At 40.5% G+C, this 20,727-nt stretch overlaps 1 protein-coding gene across 12 annotated transcripts; it reads left to right on the top strand.

The window, feature by feature from the left end:
- On the top strand, positions 99 to 20,695 carry MOK (MOK protein kinase). Of its 12 annotated transcripts, XM_021401241.1 has the most exons (13): positions 278 to 366; positions 1,635 to 1,692; positions 5,408 to 5,522; positions 7,032 to 7,121; positions 8,331 to 8,401; positions 10,956 to 11,034; positions 11,532 to 11,580; positions 12,794 to 12,972; positions 15,310 to 15,411; positions 15,833 to 16,006; positions 16,242 to 16,353; positions 17,316 to 17,516; positions 17,600 to 19,738. In XM_021401241.1, the coding sequence occupies exons 3-13, from the start codon at positions 5,461 to 5,463 to the stop codon at positions 17,678 to 17,680; spliced, it is 1,200 nt and encodes a 399-aa protein (XP_021256916.1). In that variant the 5' UTR covers positions 278 to 366; positions 1,635 to 1,692; positions 5,408 to 5,460; the 3' UTR covers positions 17,681 to 19,738. The 12 variants fall into 12 exon arrangements, with proteins under 12 accessions (XP_021256911.1, XP_021256907.1, XP_021256910.1 ...); XM_021401236.1 differs by lacking the exons at positions 1,635 to 1,692; positions 5,408 to 5,522 and adding an exon at positions 20,467 to 20,695 and having other exon boundaries at positions 99 to 366; positions 17,603 to 17,691; XM_021401232.1 differs by lacking the exons at positions 1,635 to 1,692; positions 5,408 to 5,522 and adding an exon at positions 20,467 to 20,695 and having other exon boundaries at positions 99 to 366; positions 17,600 to 17,691.

Below are 20,727 nucleotides of genomic sequence, written 5' to 3'. Positions count from 1 at the left end.
GCAGGGAACGCCTCTCAGCTAGAAGCGAGGGCTGCACAGACTGCTTCCTCCCAGACTCACTCCACCCCGGGAGAACGCCTGGGGAGGGTGTGGAGAAAACCACCCCCACACCGGAGCACAGCGAGAGAGAGAACAACCCCACGCCCAACCGCCGCCCGAGCCCAACGGCCGCCCCGCCTCCTCAACCCTGCGGCGCATGCGCAGGGGACGGGGCAGTGCTGGCCGCTGCTCGTACTGCGCCTGCGCGAGGCCGAAGCCCGGGGCGGGCAGACGGAGCCTGCGCGGTTGCCAGGGCGACGGGAATACAACATGGCGCGCTGAGGGCCCACAGGGGCCCGGGACCTGCAGGCGAGCACAGGATGAACAGTAAGGGGCTGCGGGGGAGGGCAGGGGGACCCGCTCTTCCCGAGTCGCGGCGTGGGCTTGGGCGTCTCTGAGGCGGTACCGGTACTCTGAGGCAGCCCTGGCTGAGGGGCCGGGGCCTGGGCTGTGGCAGTGCTTTGAGGACCCGGAGGCCGCAGCCCCGAGGTTTCCTCTCCTTGCTACACGGATAAACGTGGTTCTCCTGCGCGTCCAGCCCTCTTCTTCAACAGCCTGCTAATGAACGTTTCCCGCTCCTGCAGAGCAGCAGCCTATCTGCCTCCCAGTCTCTCCAGTTGCTTTTGCAGAAATCACGAAGTTTCCTCTTCCTTATTATGATCTGCAAGCCATGCTTTCCATTGCTTGGCATCCTTCTTTGTGCATCCCATGTCACACCGCATGCATCAGCAGGTCACTGAGTACCTTAGTTATGTGTCATGGGCTTGTGACCATGCCTGAAGCTGAGCTTCTTGGTGTTGTCTTCATTTTTCATTTCTCCCTTCCCGCATGTATCAATGCTACATTGAAATGCCATGACTTCTTCAGCATTGTGGCAGCTTCACAACAAAATATCCACTTTAGGTATTATACTATCCTATTTTGAATACTGCAGTGCTGTCTTTTCTGTCACTTGGCATTGGATTCTTTAGTTCCAAACTGAGCAATTTTCTGTGCTCTCTAGATACAGTAACATGGGCCCAGACTTCACATTCTATCACTTGCTCATAGTTTTCACTGGGTTTATTTCTGGGTCCTGTAGCTTCTAGTACACCAGACTGCCTTTCTATTGAAGGATTACTTCTGTGCCATTCTCATGGCCACGCATCTGGTGTTCGACTAGTTCAAATTGTCATAACTTGTTCTTAAAATTACTTGTGTATCCTTGTCCTTATTCTGTTGACTTGCATGGAATTTTATCTATTTTCCTAACCTTTGTCTGCCTTCTCTAACCGTTTGAAGCCCTAACCTCTACACATGCCAAAACCACAAGGAAGGAAAGAAGAGGTTAGTTAGTGTCTGGATTGCTACAGATACCATGAAAGAACTGGGTATTAGGTCTTCTGCATTCCTTGATGTTACATGAGCAAGTGTAACACTGTTTACTTAATTTAATCCTCAAAGTATTCAGTCTTAAAATGCGCATGAAGTTTTAAAAGTTTGTCACTCTTCACCACAAATTCAGGTAAACTCACTGGTAGTTAGTTTTGTTCTGCAGCTGTATTAAGCTTCATAGTTTAACACCAAAACATTTCAACCTAGTTACTCTCTTTCAGTGTTTGCTTGAAGTTATTATGAGTTACTGATTGATTGGAAGCAGTGAAGCTGCTTCTGGTAAGTTCTTTGTGGTACCAGGCAAAGTGTTATCAGGAACATTAATAATCATATATAGGAAAAAAAACTGACTCGCCTGACTGGTGATGAAGGACTGTGGCTATAGAACACTCCTTCTTAAGAGATAGCCTTCATCCAGAAGATGTTCTTCCTTCCCAGGGAAGCCCTTAAATGAGCCCAGGGAGGAGTGGACCCAGTTACATGGGAAGCACAAACGAATCTCTTGCACCTGTGCTTCCCGGGCCAGCTACCCCCTTCACCAGGTGCTCAATCATCAGTTCAGGCCATGACATAACAATTCCCTTACAGACTGGTTGCCATCTAATCACTTTTGATGAATCAGTTATGTGGAAGTGGATTTTTAAGTTTCTCCAGAAATCTTGGTTTATAGACTTAACTTCAAAATCGGCATTAAATTGTGGGTACACTGCAAGTCTAATTTGTTTTCCTTCTTAATCTATAAAATCATGCTATTATTTTTATGTCTGAGTCCCTTTCAGTTTCTCATTAAACAATAACTTGTTGTGTGATCACTCCCTCATTTCCTCCCTAGGAGAAAGTCTCTCTCATCTTCAGTGACTTGGTTTGTTGAGAGTTTATATGCTAATTTTACGCATAAAAAACCATTTCAACTACTGCAATTTTCATTCCTGATTCTGCACTTCAGTCAATTGATTTCACTTATTGTGGTCTCTGCTGTCATTCTTTTCACTGGTGGAGAGAATGAATCTCTAGTATTTTCCTCAGGTTTTTACTATTCACACATGAGCTTTTCTGCATGCCTAGCATTCTGCTGTAAAAATGAATAGACCTGTGGTGGTTTCACCCTAATGGGCAGCTAATCCCTTCAGTTGCTTTCTCACTCCCATCCTCAAAAGAAGAGGGGGAGAAAAGGTGATGAAAAAGTGCTCAAGGGTTGAGATAAGGACTGGGGATTAATCACAAATTACCATCACGGTCAAAACAGCCTTAACACAGGGAGACAACAGCATGTAGTTTGTTGCCCATTGTTAACAGACTAGAGCAGTGAGAACCAGAAGCAAAGTAAAACCATCTTCCTGATATCCACCTTCTTCTGCCTCCTTCCCTGGAGCAGCTCAGGGGAATGAGGATTGCAGGCAGTCCATAACACTTCATCTCTACTCCACCACGGGCCTCCCCCAGGCTGCAGGGCACTGCTACTCTGCACCTGGAGCACCTCCTGCCCCCACCTTGGTGGCAGCAGGGCTGCTTCTCTCACTCCTCTCTCCCAGCTGCAGTTCCGCAGCAGTTTTTCTTTTTCTTAAATCTGCTCTCCCAGAGGCGCACCCAGCATTGCTCATGGCATAAGTCAGCAAGTAACTAAACTTTCATGACTACCTGGGGTATTTTCTTTGCCACATGTAGTGATCAGAAGGACCAACACGATGGAAAAGGCATTACAAAGAGGTGGAAGGACCAGCACAATAACAAGGTGCTACAAGGGGAGGGAAGTAGATCGCTCACCCATATCAGAAGATTCTGGGTTCATAGGGAAAAGCTCCCACCAAGGAGGAATCTCCACAAAGAGATCCTTCCTCAGTGGCAGTCAGCCCTTAAATGAGGCCTAAATGAGCCAGGCTCCACCCCCCTCCGGTCACACAGTGAATTGCCTTCAGGTGTGCTCCCAGGGCTGACTGGCTCTTTCCTCCAGGTGCTCAATCAGTGCTTCAGGCCGTGACTCAGCAGTTCCCATACACCATGGAAACTGGCTCTGCTGTTGTACACACAGCCATTGTGTTCGTGCCTTAGTGGAGATCATTTGCTACCGAAAACTCTATTGATAAGCCTTCTTTAGAAATGTTGGATTTAACTACTTAGAATGTGTGACTCTCATTTTATATTTAGCTATTTAGATGGGAAATTAAAACTTAAGGAGGGCACAGTGCAAAGCATGCTTCTTGCTCTGCTGTGTTCCTCAGATTAGGAACTGCCTTGCTTGAAGCACTGGCTGCCCAGTTTCCGCTAACAGCCATGCATACTAAGCCTCGTGGCCTCACCCATACCTTGGACTCTGACTGGTATTGTCTCCTTTACCCATAATGGTTTTCAAATTCTGTTTCTGCTTCTAATAATTGTTCCATATGTAATTGTGTAGAGAGCGTTGGACTGTGTGATTGATTTTAAATTGCTCTGTTTTCTTTTTTTCTAATTAGAAGGCCTAATTTGTGAGCTTAAGGAAAAAAAGGGAGAAAACAATGTAGGAAATGAAAAGACTGTTTGAATTTATGAATTTATGGAGAGGACTGGGTTTTAAAGAAACTCTGGGTAAAAATACATATATTTTCAACATTGGAACACTGTGAAGTATGATAATCAGAAAACCTCAGTAGCAGATGATAAAAATGAGAAAAGCAAATGACAGGTCTCCCAGAAGCTTTGTTGTTGGAGAAAGGGGGATTTGCATGGGGACAATTTCTGCTAATTAAAATGCAAGCACTTGCATCACAAGATAGAAAAGACTCTTAACAAGAATAAGTGCGAAGCCTGGGGAGGAGAAAAGAGATGAAGGCAACCTAAACTGATTGCTAGTTGGAAAACATCGTTAGAATGTCTCTGCCTCAGTGACTTTGCTCTCTGCAAAATTTCTTGGCAGGCTTTCTCTGCTGTGAGGCTGTATTTATACTTGTAAATTAAACATATCTGGAAATCTTCTTGGCCTCAAAGAGCAACTGGCATGAAATGACCCACGTGTACGCTAGTAAATTCCCTCACCCTCCAGTGCAAGCAGTAGGACAGAATCTGCTTGAGGAGTGACCTCAGGAGGAGTCCTCCTGTAAGGGTAGGAAGGCTTCTGGGAGAGCAGTGTCACAGACCACGGCAGCTAATGCAGACAGCTGCGCTTCCTTGGGGTTACTGCTCTCCTACTGTTATTTCGACTCCCCAGAGGGGCTGAATAGGGTAGAGGAGGTATCCTACTCTGCCTCCCTGGGTTTGCTGCTTTCTCAAATAATAAGACTTGCTCAAAAGCAAGAGGAGCATGGAGCTATGCAGAATTGGGTTTTGCTCAGATGAAATAAATGGAAGAATTATCCAGGATGGAATCTGTGGGTGCTATAAATAAAGGGAAACAGGAGGACAAGGTGGGTGAAGAGAACCAGTCAGTAGGATTGAGAACAGTTGATTAGAACGCTGGAGGAGAATAAGGGAGGAAAGAAATGTCAGTTCTGAAGGAGATTAGAAGAAGACTGCGAATATTTAAGAAAAGTGTTATTCTTGGCCTACTTGAAAAGTCGTGTCTGAAGTTGATAGGGGAATAAAGCTTTAAAATCAGTAATTACTTTTCTTAAAAAAAAAAAAAGTGAAACAATGCCAAGGTACCATTTCAAGAAAATGATACATTTTCTGAAAGACACAAAGCATAAGCACATTCCTCAGTTGCTAATGCACTGCAACGGAAAAAAAGAAGTGCTGTGTACAGAGCATCATATCTCTGAGCAAGGAGGCAGTAGGTTACTCCTGAAGCTTGGATTAGTGCACACTAGGAATATCAGTTTATATTGATATGAGCAGCAAAACTTTGTTTTCTGTTATTCCTTACATTTCCTCTCAAATAACTGATGTGTTGACAGAAAAAAAAAAACTTTTATTAAAAAAAAAATTCCAGTAGTCAGAATTTAGCAAATAATTATGGATCGCTACCACCTCTTTATAACAATTTCTATTGTAAACTGAAACAATATGTTTCTGTTTTTAGAATATAAAGCAGTTTGTAAGATAGGAGAGGGGACGTTTTCTAATGTTCTGAAGATGCTGAGTCTTAGAGATGGAAAGTACTATGCATGTAAATGCATGAAACAACATTTTAAAAGGTATGTGTGACTGATTCTACTCCTGCACGGTATCTTATTTAAATTTGGTGGGGAAATGAAAAATAAGGATTAAGTGAAGGTTTTTGAATGCTTGTGTAGTAAAAAGGTTTGCATGCAGTGCAGAAAGAGACTTCTGCTATTTATTATGAAGGGCCTTCCTATTTGGCACTGGGGTTATTTCCTTGGGTGCTTGAACTGATGTCCTCTACTGTAGCAAATGCTGCCTGACCACTGGATCGAGGGTGAAACAAGAAAAATAGGGGCTATGTGGAAGCAGAGGCATTCACTTGACATTCTTCTCCAAGTATATATGCACCCAACGCTGCTTTTTTGGGTCACTGACCTTGTATTCTCAGTTAAATCTCCTAACTTCCTAGTGATCGCAGTGGGAGTGACACATTTGTACAGGAGAGGTAAATTAGGACATTTTGCTTTTAAATGAAACTTCACTATGTATCTCAGAGCCTTGGAGAAGGAAAAGTGAAAGCGTGAAAAAATTACTGTAAGCTCAAACAAACAAAAAAGAACCCGAATATCTTCAATTAACAATGTGGCTTCTGATTCTCTGCCGTGTTAGACAACTGTTGGGCCATTTATACGTTACCTACTACTGACCAGATCTGTCCAGTTTATGATCAGAAGAGTATTTAAACTACTTGCGCAGCTACATCAAGATCAGGAAGTGTACAATTCGGTGTTAGGGAATAAAAAGCCAACTTGTGTTTTCATGTAGTATGTTTTTAATGGTTTTTAGGCCTTTAACCCTCTGGTAAATTGACTGACAAATTCTCTTGAGAAATTCTTTGACCAACAGACAGGTGTTTTAAACAGAACCGGCCCATTCAGAGCGTTTCTCCTGGTTTCAGATTGGAAAATTATGATTTGGTGTTTAGCTTTAAAGTCATGAAAAATCTTATGTCTCCTGTTCTGATCCATTTAACAGTGTACAAAGCTCTTTGTTTCCTCCTTCCTCCTCAAAGGTTCTATAGCATGTAGTTTTGTTGTTTACTATCATCTAGGAGGGTAACATAATAATTAATCAACAGCTGAATGGTGTATATTTTTCATGTAATTGCTTAACATTCAAACTGAATTTTAAATGTTAAATTTGGCAAGGCTAGACTGTCACTTTCAGCATCATGCTGAGCAATAATTGGTATGTGTGCTACACCAGCTCAGAATGAACTGCATCACAATCCGTGACTCAAAATTCCTCCCAGATATGTCCGTGGTACGGTAAGTGGTATCTGGAGCACAGTGCATGACTAATCATGGTAAGGTAAGTCCAGCTGCTCTGGACTGCAAGAAGGAATAGAGCCATTCTACTGATTATTGATTTGTTCCATAAAGAAACAAAGCGGGAAAACAATTGATCTGATCCTGCATTTGAAAGTTCAGTTTCAGACTAAAGTGGAGTGAGTTCTGACAATCATGACAGGGAAGAAGGACGATTAGCATCTAGTCTCTGATTGCAAGTCAGTTTTCTTTTTCTTTTCAATTCAACTTTAGTATTGAACAAGTGAATAATCTGAGCGAAATACAAGCCCTAAGGAGGTTGAGTCCACATCCTAATATCCTCATGTTACATGAAGTTGTTTTGTAAGTATGGTTCATTCGTTCCTTCCTTATTTTGTTCAAGCAATATGCAGTAACTTCTGGATCTAGAAGCAACCTGTAGGAACTTAGCCAGCTTTTTATTCCAACAGAAAGAAAAAACAGCAGATCTGTCGAATTCTGAAGTCACTGTGGGTTTTTTTTTTTTGTTAAATGAGAGCTTGCTGTCTTTTGCAGCAGACTGAAAAACACTTCAACATCCATATTAAGATGACAGGCTAGATATATTTCTAGCATACCTAAACTTGATGTCATAACATATAATACTTGCTGATGGTTTGAACCCATGTCCCAAACCCACTGAGTTACTTTAACTACACAACATTGTGTCTGTTGAAGACTCTTGGTTTGGCACACTCAGAGCTTATTTGCTGAAATAGGCCCTGGTACTTCAACAATCTTGGTTCAGCCTGGCAGTTTGAAGTCGGGATCCAGACAAGCTATTTGGCAGCATCATTTTGTAGGTAACTTTACAGATGCTTCTTTGCAAATCATACATGAGAAGCTGGTAGTCATGTCAGCAGCTCAGCTCTCTGGAATTCTCAGCTTCAGCTGCTGTGATGTTAATAAAGTGTAATCCAGATGGCCAGCCATCTCGCCTAGCTCTTTCTCAGTCTGTCTGTAAATTGGATTGCTGACTGTACCCTCACTCGTTTGTTGTCAGGGTTAACAGAGCATTGCAGGGGGGTGTGCTTTAATTCAATTATCTTCTTAGAAAAACTGAACACCTAGAGATCTGCAGGGCACTGAATGGAAAATAAAGTGTTAGATACCGTATCATATCTTACACTTAAAACTGCTGTTGTCAGTAGAGCAGAGATTCCAGTCAGATGCTTGTTTCCACTCTACTCACTACTGATGACCAAGCTAGAAAGTATTTTCATATATGGCATAATGTTTTTCCTATCTTATTGCAAGGTGGTATCACTTCAATTTACTGGAAATTTCTTGATACTGAACAGTATTGTATAGTTCAAAACCAAGCACTCAAATTCCTTCACAGAGTAATTCAATTCAGTTTTGCAAAAGTGGAAACTATAACTACGAAACGTCAGAGCCTAAGCTGAAAAACATGAAAGCATCAGTTGAAAATGTCCATTTTAGTACTGGTTAAATTACTTTTTCTCTACACTGTATGCAAACCAACATGTAAATTTTATTTCTAGTTTAAAGTCTCTTAATTTTTTTCTTCAGTGATAAAAAAGCTGGCTGCCTTTCACTGATATGTGAACTTATGGATATGAATATTTATGAGCTGATAAAAGGTATGTGGCATATGCTTAAGCAGACAAACTCTCCTTGTGTAGACTACAAAGTGGAATTAATTATATTCTGTTCACTGTTCCATGTTATGAAATTTATAGTGAAATTTTGTGCTGTACTGATTTACTCTTTTTCATCTACCCAGTTGTTTAAAGCATGAATGCATGCAGAAGGTTTCTAATGAGTCAGGTCAATGCCCCTCTGTTTCTACAGTTAGACTTTACAGACAGCATGGAAACAACCTTGACTACAAAAAATGGCTTTATATAACAAAAAATGCAACTTCAGTGGGCTCTTGTTAGGTCAGGACCGCGATGAAACAACTTGGAAATGATTCCAATTTGTTTAAAGACCACTGAATTATGCTTTTCCATTTTTCATTGAACATTTTGCACTGAAAACACCTGTCTTGAAGAATCCTGAATCTTGTTGTCAAAGCAGGTGGGATGCCATGGAGCTTAAGGAAGCATTCCTACAGAAAGAACAAAAGCTGATTTAAAGAAGGGTCTCCTGTAGACACCAAAGGGCTTGGTTACAGTAACTGGAGAGGCACTTATTTACAGTTTCAGTAGCAAAAGAGGATTTTTTGGTGGAGTTATTTAAAATTTGTATTGTCTTAACAACTGGGAGATTCACTGAAGTAACTCAACAGGCAACTGATATTCAGTGTAGTAAAATGAAGAACTTGCTCTCAAACACTGTGTTCGTGACGCTGTGTTCAGATAGGTAAAGATTTGAGATTAAAATATGGCTGTTTGACTCTGCTGATCAAAGAAACAGACCTGAATAATTGCTGGTTTTTATTAAGGCTTTTTGTTTTTCCATGATGAATTTGTGAAGTTGAGTCCGATGAGTAGTTGGTTATAGGAAGGAGCCCCCACTGACATGAAGTTAGTTCAGCGCATTAAAAACAAGCCTGCATTTTCTCCCTCTAGGAAATATACTACAATTATGGAAAAAGAGAATGTTTAGATTTGCTCTTTAACTGCCTTCATTTTTTTGCACCCCAGAGCACTTGCTTTCACTTGGTGTGCACTTCTTAGTGTTTCTCTTGTGGGTTTTTTTCATGTGAAAAAGCCTGCTATATTAAGCGTTGAACACAGATGGAAATTGATCTAGTAGTTTCAGTGCGTTCTGTTTTTATTGATGGCTGTTGTTTTTTTAAAAAAAATTAAAATAGAAGCAAGATTGTTTTCCAGGTAGATTTTGTTCGTTTGTTTGCTTCAGAAAATAACTGGTGGTTTCACAGGAGGCATCAGTAGTTTCCTACGGGGCAGAAGCTGATCCTTCCGTTTTCTTCCCTTTGTTACAGTGACAGATTCCTGTCAGTTCAGTCAAGGCTATTTGTGTTTACGCAAAGCCGTCCTTCTCTTGCTCTCAGCATGTAGGGGTGTCAGTGACAACCAGCCTTGCCTTGGTTCAGTCAGAACACTTTGGTCATTTAAAGTGAGGAAGTAAATAAGGCTCAGAGAGAGGTGGAGAAGATGCCCCAAAGAAAAATGACTGTAGCCTTCTAATGCTGCCTTCTTACGGCTCGCTTCATAATGACTTCCCAGTAAGCTTTCTGCAGTGATAAACCTGAATGCAGAAGAGCATCTGCTTCAGATTTTAGTAGTGACCTGTGAAGTGGAAAAAACAACTGAGCACGACTTCTTTTCATGAAAGTTTGTTTTTTTAAATGCTACCAGTAATCAGAGTTGGTTTGAATGGCCAAATCTTTTAAAATCTTTTCTACTGAAAACAGCAAAAATCCTGATACTGAAACACCATCTCTCTCTACTAAGAGAGGGGTAAGAATATTACACTTCTTGATGTAAGCGTGCCCTGTTTCAAGCGCCCCGTGAGCTGATGTGCTGGGTGGATGGCAGAGGCGAACTGGAGGCCCCCTCCTCCTGCCCCACCAGTTACCCACGCTACCTGCTTTGCTTTTCAAAAATGTGATCACTTCTCCACTGCTTACAAGATGGCAGCGTTGTATAACGACGGCATTATAGCGAGATTAAGAGGCCTTTGCAGCCTATGAAAGAAAAAAGCCCAGTAGTTACTGAAGGGCTCTGAAAAGTAAGTGCATGTTAGAACTGTTATTATTGTGCAGCTGCAATAGCAAGCTAAGCTACCTGGGTTAACCTGTAATTTGCAAATCAATAGTGAATCACAGACGTTCAAGCATCACACTAATTAGAGGTGATGGATAGGAATCTTGAACCTTAAGGCCTGTAACTTTTTTTAGTAAGAACATTAGACATTGAGAAGTGAAATACTGCAGTTCTACTGGAACTTGGAGATGCAGATATTGGAAGAAAAACAGGCAGTAAAAGTTAAGGCTGTTTACAGACTACTGAATTGACGGCTCTGTTAGCTGACCTATTCTGGTCCTTACTGAAATTTAAATTTTGCCTGAATTTGAGTGGAAAATGGATTACAAAGCTAGCTATAAATGACAGAAATAGTGCAACTGGAAATGTAATGTCAGTGCATTACTGGAAGCTGAAGAGTATTTCCTTGTATTCTCTCATTTGCTAAAAATGACCTGTACAACTTGAAATTTAATTCTAGGACGGAGAAAGCCGTTACCGGAAAAAAAAATAAAGACCTTCATGTACCAGTTATGCACATCTCTTGACCACATGCATAGGTAAGAGACCAGGTGCAGCAACACCTTTGCGATAAATGCATCATACACTGATTTTAGGGTCATTGCCAAGCAGATCCATACAAGTACCTGAGGCTGCAGATCACTGCAGGGTGAAAAAAGGCCACTGCCCAGATGCAAGCTGGCAGTCAGTGGTGTTGCCAGTACCCCAGGGGAGCTGCAGGAAGCCCTTCTGCGAGCATGGCGGCCCTTCCATCCTTCTGTAACCGTACGAGAGCAAAAGTAGAACGCTCGACCTCCCCTTCCTCCACGTTTCCTCCCTTTCCCCATTCCCATACCTGTAGCTCTTGTCCCACTATGGTGGTAAAATTAATTTTTTTACTCTGCTGTTGGTAAGGCTGATGGAAATATTAGTTTCTTTATGGTTGATTTGCTTGGTTGGTTTTTGTTTGTTTGTTTGTTTTGCAAATAAGTGGAAGCAATGATAATATTTATCTTTGCACTGAACTCTTCTCTCTGATGTGTTTATATTGGTACAGAAATGGGATATTTCACAGAGATGTGAAACCAGAAAACATATTAATAAAGGTAATGCATTTTATGTGGAGAATGTTTAACTGAAACTGAAATGTATTGGTATATTTCTGTTTACGCTGAGAACATAATACTTCTTCATGAATACAAGTACAGTTTTTATTTTACATATATATTGATGATCTTGAAGGTCTTTTCCAACCTGAGCAATTCTGTGATTATGCTATTATATATTATATAAGTAATTATATACTTACATAAGTAACTATATATGATATTATTACATTATTTATGTTATATATAAAAAGTTGCCTCTAATGCTTCAGTCCTAATCTAGAGGAATGAATGAACAAGCGGATTTGTTACTGGCACAAACCTGAGGTAAATCAGATGTGTTAGAGCCTCCCTGTGTCCATGCCCATGTGTCAGAGCCCCAAGGCCAGGCTGGATGGGGCTCTGAGCAACCTGCTCTAGAGGGAGGTGTCCCTGCTTATAGCAGGAGGGTGGAACTAGATGATCTTCAAGGTCCCTTCCAACCCAAACCATTCTATGATTCTATGATGATTCTATGCCAGTCTGCAAAATTATCCTTAATCATGTACCAGTATATATATTCCTCTGTGTTAGTCTAGAGATGAGCCATAGGGTTCAGTTCTGCATCTTTCTTTCTATGTTTAATCTCTAAGTGTAGTGGAAGTTAGTCCTACAGAAGAGAGCGGAAGATAGTAGCTTTCAGAAGATTTCTTCATTGAAATCTCTCAGCAGTTTCAGAATGTTATTTTGCTAATGTCTGAAAAATAAGCATTTCAAAATCCAGTCGATGAAATTTTATTTTCTAGAGATATTTTTTTTTTTTTTATGCCATAGAAGCATAGAGGAGAAAACTGTTGCAAAGAGAAGCCAAAACCCTCCATTATATCACTGCTAAACACAAGAAGTCAAAGAAAATAACTTAATCCAGATGTCCTATTTAAGCGGTCTTCCTTGCAGTAATAGGCCATATGCTTTTCAATTAACTCTTAGCTCCGTCTTTTAATGATGTAGGGGAAGGCATTTCTGCATATTATGGGACACAGATCTCTTCAACTCTTGGAGCTACATGCTGTTTAAATGCAGTTTTACTGCTGTAACACTTCCCTTGGGCTTTCTGAAATTTTATTCTTTAAGTAATCTGTGATTTCTTTTATGGTGACTGCTTCACACATGTCAGGAAAATCCTTGCCTGAATTTCAGTGTTTCTAAATTCAAAATACTTTTTTTTTTGCAGCAGAATACCCTGAAGTTAGCAGATTTTGGATCTTGTAGGACTATATATTCTAAGCAACCATATACAGAATATATCTCCACACGCTGGTACCGAGCACCTGAATGCTTGCTTACAAATGGCTACTATAGCTACAAAATGGATATATGGAGTGCTGGCTGTGTTTTCTATGAAATCACAAGGTACTGTGTTCAGTGGAGGGTCCTGCTTATTGTTATCAAGAAAACCAAAGGTAAATAACTGAAATAAGGAGCGCATGGTAAAGATAAGACAATCTGATCTTTGTTTCCTCCATTTCGTGGAACTTCACTGCGCGATTAGTCTGCAGGGCTGATGAGGCAGTAATCATCCCTTGTCTGGCACTCTCTTCACCCTATTATGCTAGTAATAAAGCAGCGAGACGTTTGGGAAAACATAATACCCATTACAAAATATTTACGAGGAAAATAACATTTTTTGAACAGCCCCCCACTCCCACGCCTACGTCTTCATATTTGAATTTGACAAAAATGTATGTTATCTGCCCTTTCTCTGAAGTGCTGCTCATGTCCTGTCACGAGTATCACTAGCTATCCTCAGTCTCGTTAATGCACTTGATGGTAAATTTTTCCCTTTTTTCATGACTTACTTTTCTGTGAAAACAGAGATCACAGAAGACACTCCCTTGGATTTACGAGTTGGTTTAGGAGATAGTTCATTCAAGACCCTTGTGCCCGGCCAGGACCTTATGTCCTGGGATAGTTTCAAGTTGGGTTCTGCTGAAGTAAGTGTTCAGAAAAAAATGGATTACAGTCCTGTAGGATTATCAAAGATGATAAAGCCATAACTCAATGAAATTGTCCTTGCTCTTCAGAAAATAAAAAACCACCACGAGTATTTCTCCAGTATCTCTGTGCCCTAGCAACAGCAGTAGTTCTTCTCTGTTCTCCTCCCACACTGCTGCCTCTGATATGGAACCAGGAGTGGTAACATTTGCTTTGCTTCTTTCCTCCTCCTCCACATGGCAAGCGCAGCTGCTGCCATCACATTAAATGACAATTCTTCTGCTTTGGCTGCTAACTTGTAGAAACAGTTCTACTTTGGTCAGAAAACTGTTAACAGAAAAATTCCAAATGTGGTAGTTCTCTTGCAAAGTAAATTGGGAACAAATGTTTTAAAAATGCCGTGTTTTCCCATTCCAATTTGAATTGGTTTGCTTTGAAGTTTTGCAAGAAAATTACATGCTGTAAATGAGATATTTCCTCCTAATTTTCGCTTAACGTAACAAATTTCAGTCTTTGCAACCACTGCACATTTTCAAAGACCTAATAGATGTGTTCAGAAAGAAATGAGGAATGTTTCATGGAAATAAGTGAATTCAAAAAGGTACAGCTTTGCTAAGCTGAAGAAAGTTACAGACAGGTTTGTTACTTCTTAAGAGGATCTTGCAGTTTTTGCTGTTGAACGTTTGCCGAAGTCTTTACGCTTGAGACCACGTTTTTGCAAGAATTTTTTAAATCTTACTCAAGTCACGCTCGTCTTTCAAGTCTTCTCCCTTTCTCTATTCCTCATAAACCTGGGTTCCTGGATCGTGCAGGATTCCTTCCTTTTGTGGATTGCGCAGTTGTCCTTCCTTCAGTTCTGGCTTTACACTTTTAGACAGTGCATTTTTGACGTTTTGGTAATTCTCACAAAAGCCACTCCCACTCCTGCTTGAACTGTGGGATACAGCTGTGCAATGGGGATCAAACCTCTCTTCCTCCTTCCTCTCAAAGCCTTACAAAGACATTCAGAGAGGTGTGCAGACAGCGGGTGGATTGAATTTACAAACAGTTCATAGAAGTTTCTCCCTTCTACAAAGGGGGCTGAATGTTTTGCTTTCAAGAACTGAGTGGTGCTAATGAAGATGCATTTCTTAAAATTATACGCCAAATGAAATGTTCTGCTAGCATGGAAAAAGGGAACGTATGCAAGAATTAAATGTTAGTGGGCCTAACTTGTTGAGTCAGATTGCTCTATCGATAACTACACTTTCAAGGACTCTTTGCAAGTTTTGTATTAACTGAGGATCAAGCTCAGGAATGTAGTTCAAATTACCATCTCTCCAGTACTGCCGCTTGTAAAGAACCTGTGTGTAGGAATGGAATGTTTCTTATAAATATGTATTTCTTTGTGCATACGCAGCGAGAGGGACTGCTTGGTTTTGCTGTCTTAAAAGGAAGAAAACACGCTGTTTGGTCCGATCTGCTACTTCGCTAGGAGCAAATGAAATCCTCTATCCGTTACCTGTCACAAGGAGGGATGTTATCCTTATGTATTTTACCCCAAACCTGTGAGGAAAGGACAACTATAGATGTCTGTTTAATAACCCAAACTATCCTTTAGTTGTTGGCTAGTATTAAAACTGTTCATAGATAAATAATCCTCAAGTTTATCTTTCTCTTAAATGGAGAAAAAAAAAACCAAACAGTGACAGCGATGTCACTTAAACTGATTTAATTGTCTGTTGTGTAATGCTACTACCATCTCTTACTTTGCAGTTTTCAGCCTCTCTTTCCTGGATCTAACGATCTGGACCAAATTTCAAAAATCCATGATGTTATAGGCACTCCTGCCAACAAAACTCTCAACAAGTTCAAGCAGTAAGTATGCATTCTCATAGTTATTAATCTCAGCGGTTGAAAATTCAAAATACAGCTGTACAGCTGGGATGTTTCTGGGCAGGGAACCACCACAAAATTCTACTTCTGTTGTGACAGCTGCTGAGCAAAGAGTGGTGTCTTCTTTCTACCCCTCCTCCCCAGAGACAGTCACACATTTGTGATCCGTGTAGGCAGAGCAGAAGAAATCTGAGCTTATAACAATCTTATTTGGCCTTTTTTTTTTTCTATAGTATCCTTAAGGCCAATGGCATAACTTGTTAGGAAAGGAAATATTTTGTCCAAGACTTACTTACTTTCCCCTAATAAATGATCACCTAACTCCAATTATTTTTTCTCAAGTGTAAGTTGCAATTTTGCTCTGAATATTTGTGAATAACTGTTCTCAACTTGCTTAACACAGGTCAACAATTTTGAATTTTCATTTCCCTTTTAAAAAAGGAAAAGGAATACCTCCTCCGGTGCACAACTTGTCTTCTGAGGGATTAGCTCTCCTGTATGCAATGATAAAATACGATCCTGACGAGAGAATTGCTGCCCATCAAGCATTGCAGCATCCTTATTTGCAGAAACTCTGGCAAGTGACTTGAAATGATTTCAATCTTGTACACTAAGATCAAGAAGTGGAAGAACACTGTGTGCTTATTATTTCAAGTGGATTGAAGTGAGGCTTGCTTACAGTGCTGATACTTAGCTTTTGCAATACAATGAAGTATCAGTCAACATAATTCTTTGCACTGACTCCTAACTTCACTTAAAGCACAACTGACATTTTTCCTCTTTCTCTCTTCTTTTTTCCCCAAACCTTTTAGGGCAGCTGATACACAAGCTTTGGCCACGCACAAAAAAGTAAGATTACTAGAAAATAGAGCAGGGCAAGTACCTCTGCATTTGTGGCAAACTCCAAAGGAAAGTCAAAGAGAGGTAATATTGACGTGGAAGCACTGACAGCCCACTTAGAGAAAGTAATTTGTGAGACTGAGCTTGTTAGCTAGAAACAAATGTTTTACTTAAGCTGATTACTTGGTTTTACTCAGTCTGCCCAAAACCAATCTTCATTTGGTCTGGAGCAGAACCCGATCTCCCCAAACCCTGCAACAAATAAGTTAGAATTTAAAAGCTGTGACGCTGCGTAATGCCTTTGACAGAGAGTTTTCATAGGTGCTGCTATGTAGGAGGTCACTGCCTTATTTTTCAAATTTTGGTCTTCATTTTTTCCAATCCATCCCTGAGTTTAAAAAAAAAAAAAAAAGTTTTTTGGATACGTTTCTGTCTCTGCTAGAACTTGATTTTTGCCTTTCGAGGCCTTCAGTCTGTGTTTTGAAAAAACACGTTGCTTTTGGTTGTGTCCTTTTTTAACATTGCTGTCCTGCTTTCAGTTGATATCCAGACAAACCCCGAACTTATGCTTGACTCTGAAAATCAGCAAATTAAAATTGGATTCATAATTCTGTCTACTAAAACTCTGTAGTGAAATAACATGAGAAATACTCAACATATGCACTCTTAGAATTCACTGTATCTACAAAGTGAGACAGAAATTAGTACTGCATGCAAAAACTCTCAAGTGCAGCTTTTTCACAAAAAACCAGTCACCACAGAAATACGTGTCTTCTGCTGTGCATTTCACATTGAAAGCATTCATTCTTCTTCCATAGCATCAGACACTTGTTTTTCCACCAGTTTGGTTCCTGCGTTAATCAGTGTGAGCTCTGAGAATTTCCGTAAGGAAAGGATTGCACAAAGCATCTCCCGGGGTAGTAATTAAAAACCAAAAATGAACAAACAACAACAAACAAGCTGAAATAGTATTTGTTTTTTTCTGATTTTTTTCTTTCTCTAAGGTGTTCTCAGAGAAATTAAACATGATTTCTTTATCCTAAAAGTGTTCTCTTAGGAAAGTCCAGGAAAAGAACAGACGACAACACGGACCTCCTTGTGGAAAACTACCAATATTAAGTCCTTCTGCAGCAGCTAACCTGCCTCCCCCTCCTACACCTACTCCACATTCAGTTTTTCCTGCAGCTAAGGAAAGTGGTGAAACCTCTGTGCTACAGTCTGTTCGATTTATTGGATCAAATATTGAGGTACAGATTCTCACTTGCTCATTAACGTAAAACAGCCAAATACGTTTTACGGAGCATATTTCAAACTTCTGTTGTTTCTTCAGCAGGCTGAGAAACAGAAGGCTAAGTCTTCCCTGAAATGTTACCGCTTACCTGCTATAGAACGAAGAGGAGGAGGCTACTGAGCGCTGTTAAGGTATTCAGAGCGTGAGGAAAAGCACGACTAGGCAGTGAAACAGCACCCATTGTGCTCTCCTTGTTAAGAGATCCAACAAGAACAACAGCGCATCATTTTGAGTTTCTCTGACAATCGTCAGAACCCCCCAGAGCTATAAAGGGCTGCTTGCCTAGCACTGTGGTGTTCTGCTCCTGAAGGTGATCGATATTTAATTAAACACTCTATGTTGAACTTTCTAAATATTTTTTTTCCTTTTAGAACCCAATGGAAGAAGGGATTGGTTAAAAATAACGAGAGGATTTGTTGAGGTTCAGTATTAGGAATGGAACGCTACCTACAAAATACAAGTTTTCATTATAGATAATAAATGACAGCTAATTTCTGGAAAGTATCTACCTCCTGTATTTAATGACTTCAACCTCAAGCTTCACTAAGGACTTGCAGATTATGCACTCATATATTTGATTTTGATACAGTTAGCGCAACTGGACAATATTTTTATTTACCTACCAGTTAAGAGAGCAAGCAACTTTTGATCTGATTCAAAAGCAAACCAGCTAAGACTCTGCTCACACAGCTGTCTTAGCAGAGGACTGGTAGTCCACCAGTAGATCAGAGAAAAGGGAGACGTAAACAGCAGAACGCAGCAGCGTAGGTAGATGCTGTTTCTTATTTTATTTTGAAACTCATACTGGGTGGAGGTCATCTCTCCCCCACTTCTAAGTAGAAAATAATTCCTAACCATGATTATATCAGAAGTGAGTGCGAGTACATGAAGACACAGTGACCAGCTGAGTTATGCTGTCCTGCTACTGCTATTCATCCTTGTATGTTAGAAGTTTATACTGTTCAAACCAAACAGGTAGGGAGCTTGAACAGTAATAAGGCAATCCAATATGTGTTTGAATGTCTAGCATTGGTTTGTATACAAAAAAAAATTAAAAGGTGTGATGCTAAGCTTAGGAAATGGAATGAAGGGCTGCAGCTCTACAGGCAACATAGGATGAGCGGTAACCTCCAACTTCTTACATTTTTTGCTGTGAGCTTATCCAGCAGTTTGTACTTTTCTCCTCGAGAGCAGAAGGTAGTGAGAAAAGGTTATCAGACTTCGTAGATCACCAGCAATTTTCTCTCACATAAGTGTTTGGTCTCAAATAAGTATTTGGGGCCGTTGGTCTATTAGAATGAAAAGAAAGCAATTCAGCAGACTGCTTTTGCTATGAAAACTGGGTATTTCATATGAAGCACCACCGTGGAATGTTTTCTTCATTTACTTCAAGCTTTCCAGTGGATTTTGCACATTTTGGCACATACAGTGCTTCATGGACATTTATTTCATAACAAGTCCTTCATGATTCTTCTAGAAACCACTTACAGTTCTCTGACTGTTGGACTAGTGGACAAACTTGAGTTTTCCCACTTGCTTTCTAGTTAAAATACATTCAACTTTAAAGTATAAATTGGCAAGCATTGTTCCTACCCTCATCCTTCCAGCTAAAATTCTATGTTGAGATGATCTGTTTCATTATTTAATTTGCTTTAATTTATAATTATTTTTTCCTATCATGTTAAGAGCTATACCTTTTGTAGAACTCTAAATTATTTCCAGGTAAGTTGTTTTCTTTTTCTTCCTAAAATCAGTTTTTCCATGGTGGAGAAAGGATGGGGGGTGGGAAGTTCAAGCTTCCAGGTGATTGCCAAGTGGTAGAGATACTGCAAAAAACCAAAAGCACACACGGACTCCTTGTATGCTAGACAACTATGATTTGTAGCAGGATGTGCTCTGCAAACAGGTATGTAAGTAGCTGCTATTATTACCCTAATGTTGGATGCTGTGGTCCTTACGGTACTGTTTCTTTTCCTACAGCTGGTAAATTACAAAAAGTGCTTTCAAGGCCTTTGTTACATCTTTCCCTCAACTGTTTCACATTGACTCAAACCGTATGAAGCACTCATATAAAGAAGTCTCCAGGGAGATAACTACATTAGTTTTCAGTGGCAAGGTTTATCTGTATTTTAACAGTTAAACCCAATACGATAATAAAACAGAACTTCTGAACAATAATGCTGCTCAGTTTCAGTATTTTCCCCATTCCTTGTACTTTAGAAAACCTCAAGTGTATGAGAATTGTAGAGTTCTGTCTTTAAATGAAGTAGACAATCCAAATGCCAGATTATAAATACATCTGGCACTTCTTTATATGCTAGCTGCATGACAAGAATGAGAGATGTTGTTACAAGCAGCTACTGCAGTTGTTTCTCTCCAAGTTTTCATTCATTTCCTGCCTAAAGGTGCCTAATGGTTACTTGCAACTAAAAGCATTCCACCCATCTCTGTGGCTGGGAGCAGGATGGGCAGCTGGTTGCTGAATTACAGCCTCAGGCAGAGCTTGTGCCTTCTCTCAGGCACGCTGCACTCTCAGGCTTGTGGCCTCAGCTCTGCTCTGCCTACCCAGTGCCCATCAGCAAGACTGGCCGAGAGCCTGCGTGTTTCTGCACAGGACTAAGAGATGGCGGGGCCATGGCTCATTGCTGGGGCTTGATATGAGGCACCATCTCTCTGTCTTTTTTCCATCTTTGCAGGAAATACCAAAAAACAATCTAAGTGTTCTGTTGCCAATTGACTAAAATTTGTGTTCAGACAAGCAGCATTAAACTATACAGATGCGTGGAGATGCGTTTCCGTAACAGTTATCAGTTCAGAACTGTTGGATTGTAAACAAGATGCCTATCAGAGGGAGCAACAGGTTGTCTCAAAACCATGTCTTCTCCTGTATGCTGACGTCATTTTAGTTTGCCAGGTCAGAAGCTGTCTGTGTCTACTGCCGCTGGATTATTCACCTCTAAACGCCCAAGACAAATACTCAGCATTATGTGATTACAAAATCCTTACCCCCAGAGCTGTCTGCGAGACTTCCGCTACGCGATGTACTTCGAGAGAAACCATTAAGAATGAGAGCGGACCAAAGTTACCTCATTTTCCTAGTCAAAATTCAACTCTATTAAATATGAAGCGATGTTCCAGGTGAGATTTTTTAAAAGGAATTTGTTCTA

The sequence above is a fragment of the Numida meleagris genome, chromosome 6 (genome assembly GCF_002078875.1).
Source record: "Numida meleagris isolate 19003 breed g44 Domestic line chromosome 6, NumMel1.0, whole genome shotgun sequence".
NCBI classification, from domain to species: domain Eukaryota; kingdom Metazoa; phylum Chordata; class Aves; order Galliformes; family Numididae; genus Numida; species Numida meleagris.
Note: the sequence above shows the minus strand (reverse complement) of the source record. Positions and strands in the feature narration are given on the sequence as shown.

Bases quoted from the DNA above. Each gene is read 5' to 3' on its own strand.
- MOK (XM_021401232.1), top strand. From the start codon at position 197: ATGCGCAGGGGACGGGGCAGTGCTGGCCGCTGCTCGTACTGCGCCTGC. The intron at 8,402-10,955 runs GTATGTGGCATA...ATTTAATTCTAG, and splicing joins TATTTATGAGCTGATAAAAG to GACGGAGAAAGCCGTTACCG. The intron at 11,035-11,531 runs GTAAGAGACCAG...ATATTGGTACAG, and splicing joins TCTCTTGACCACATGCATAG to AAATGGGATATTTCACAGAG.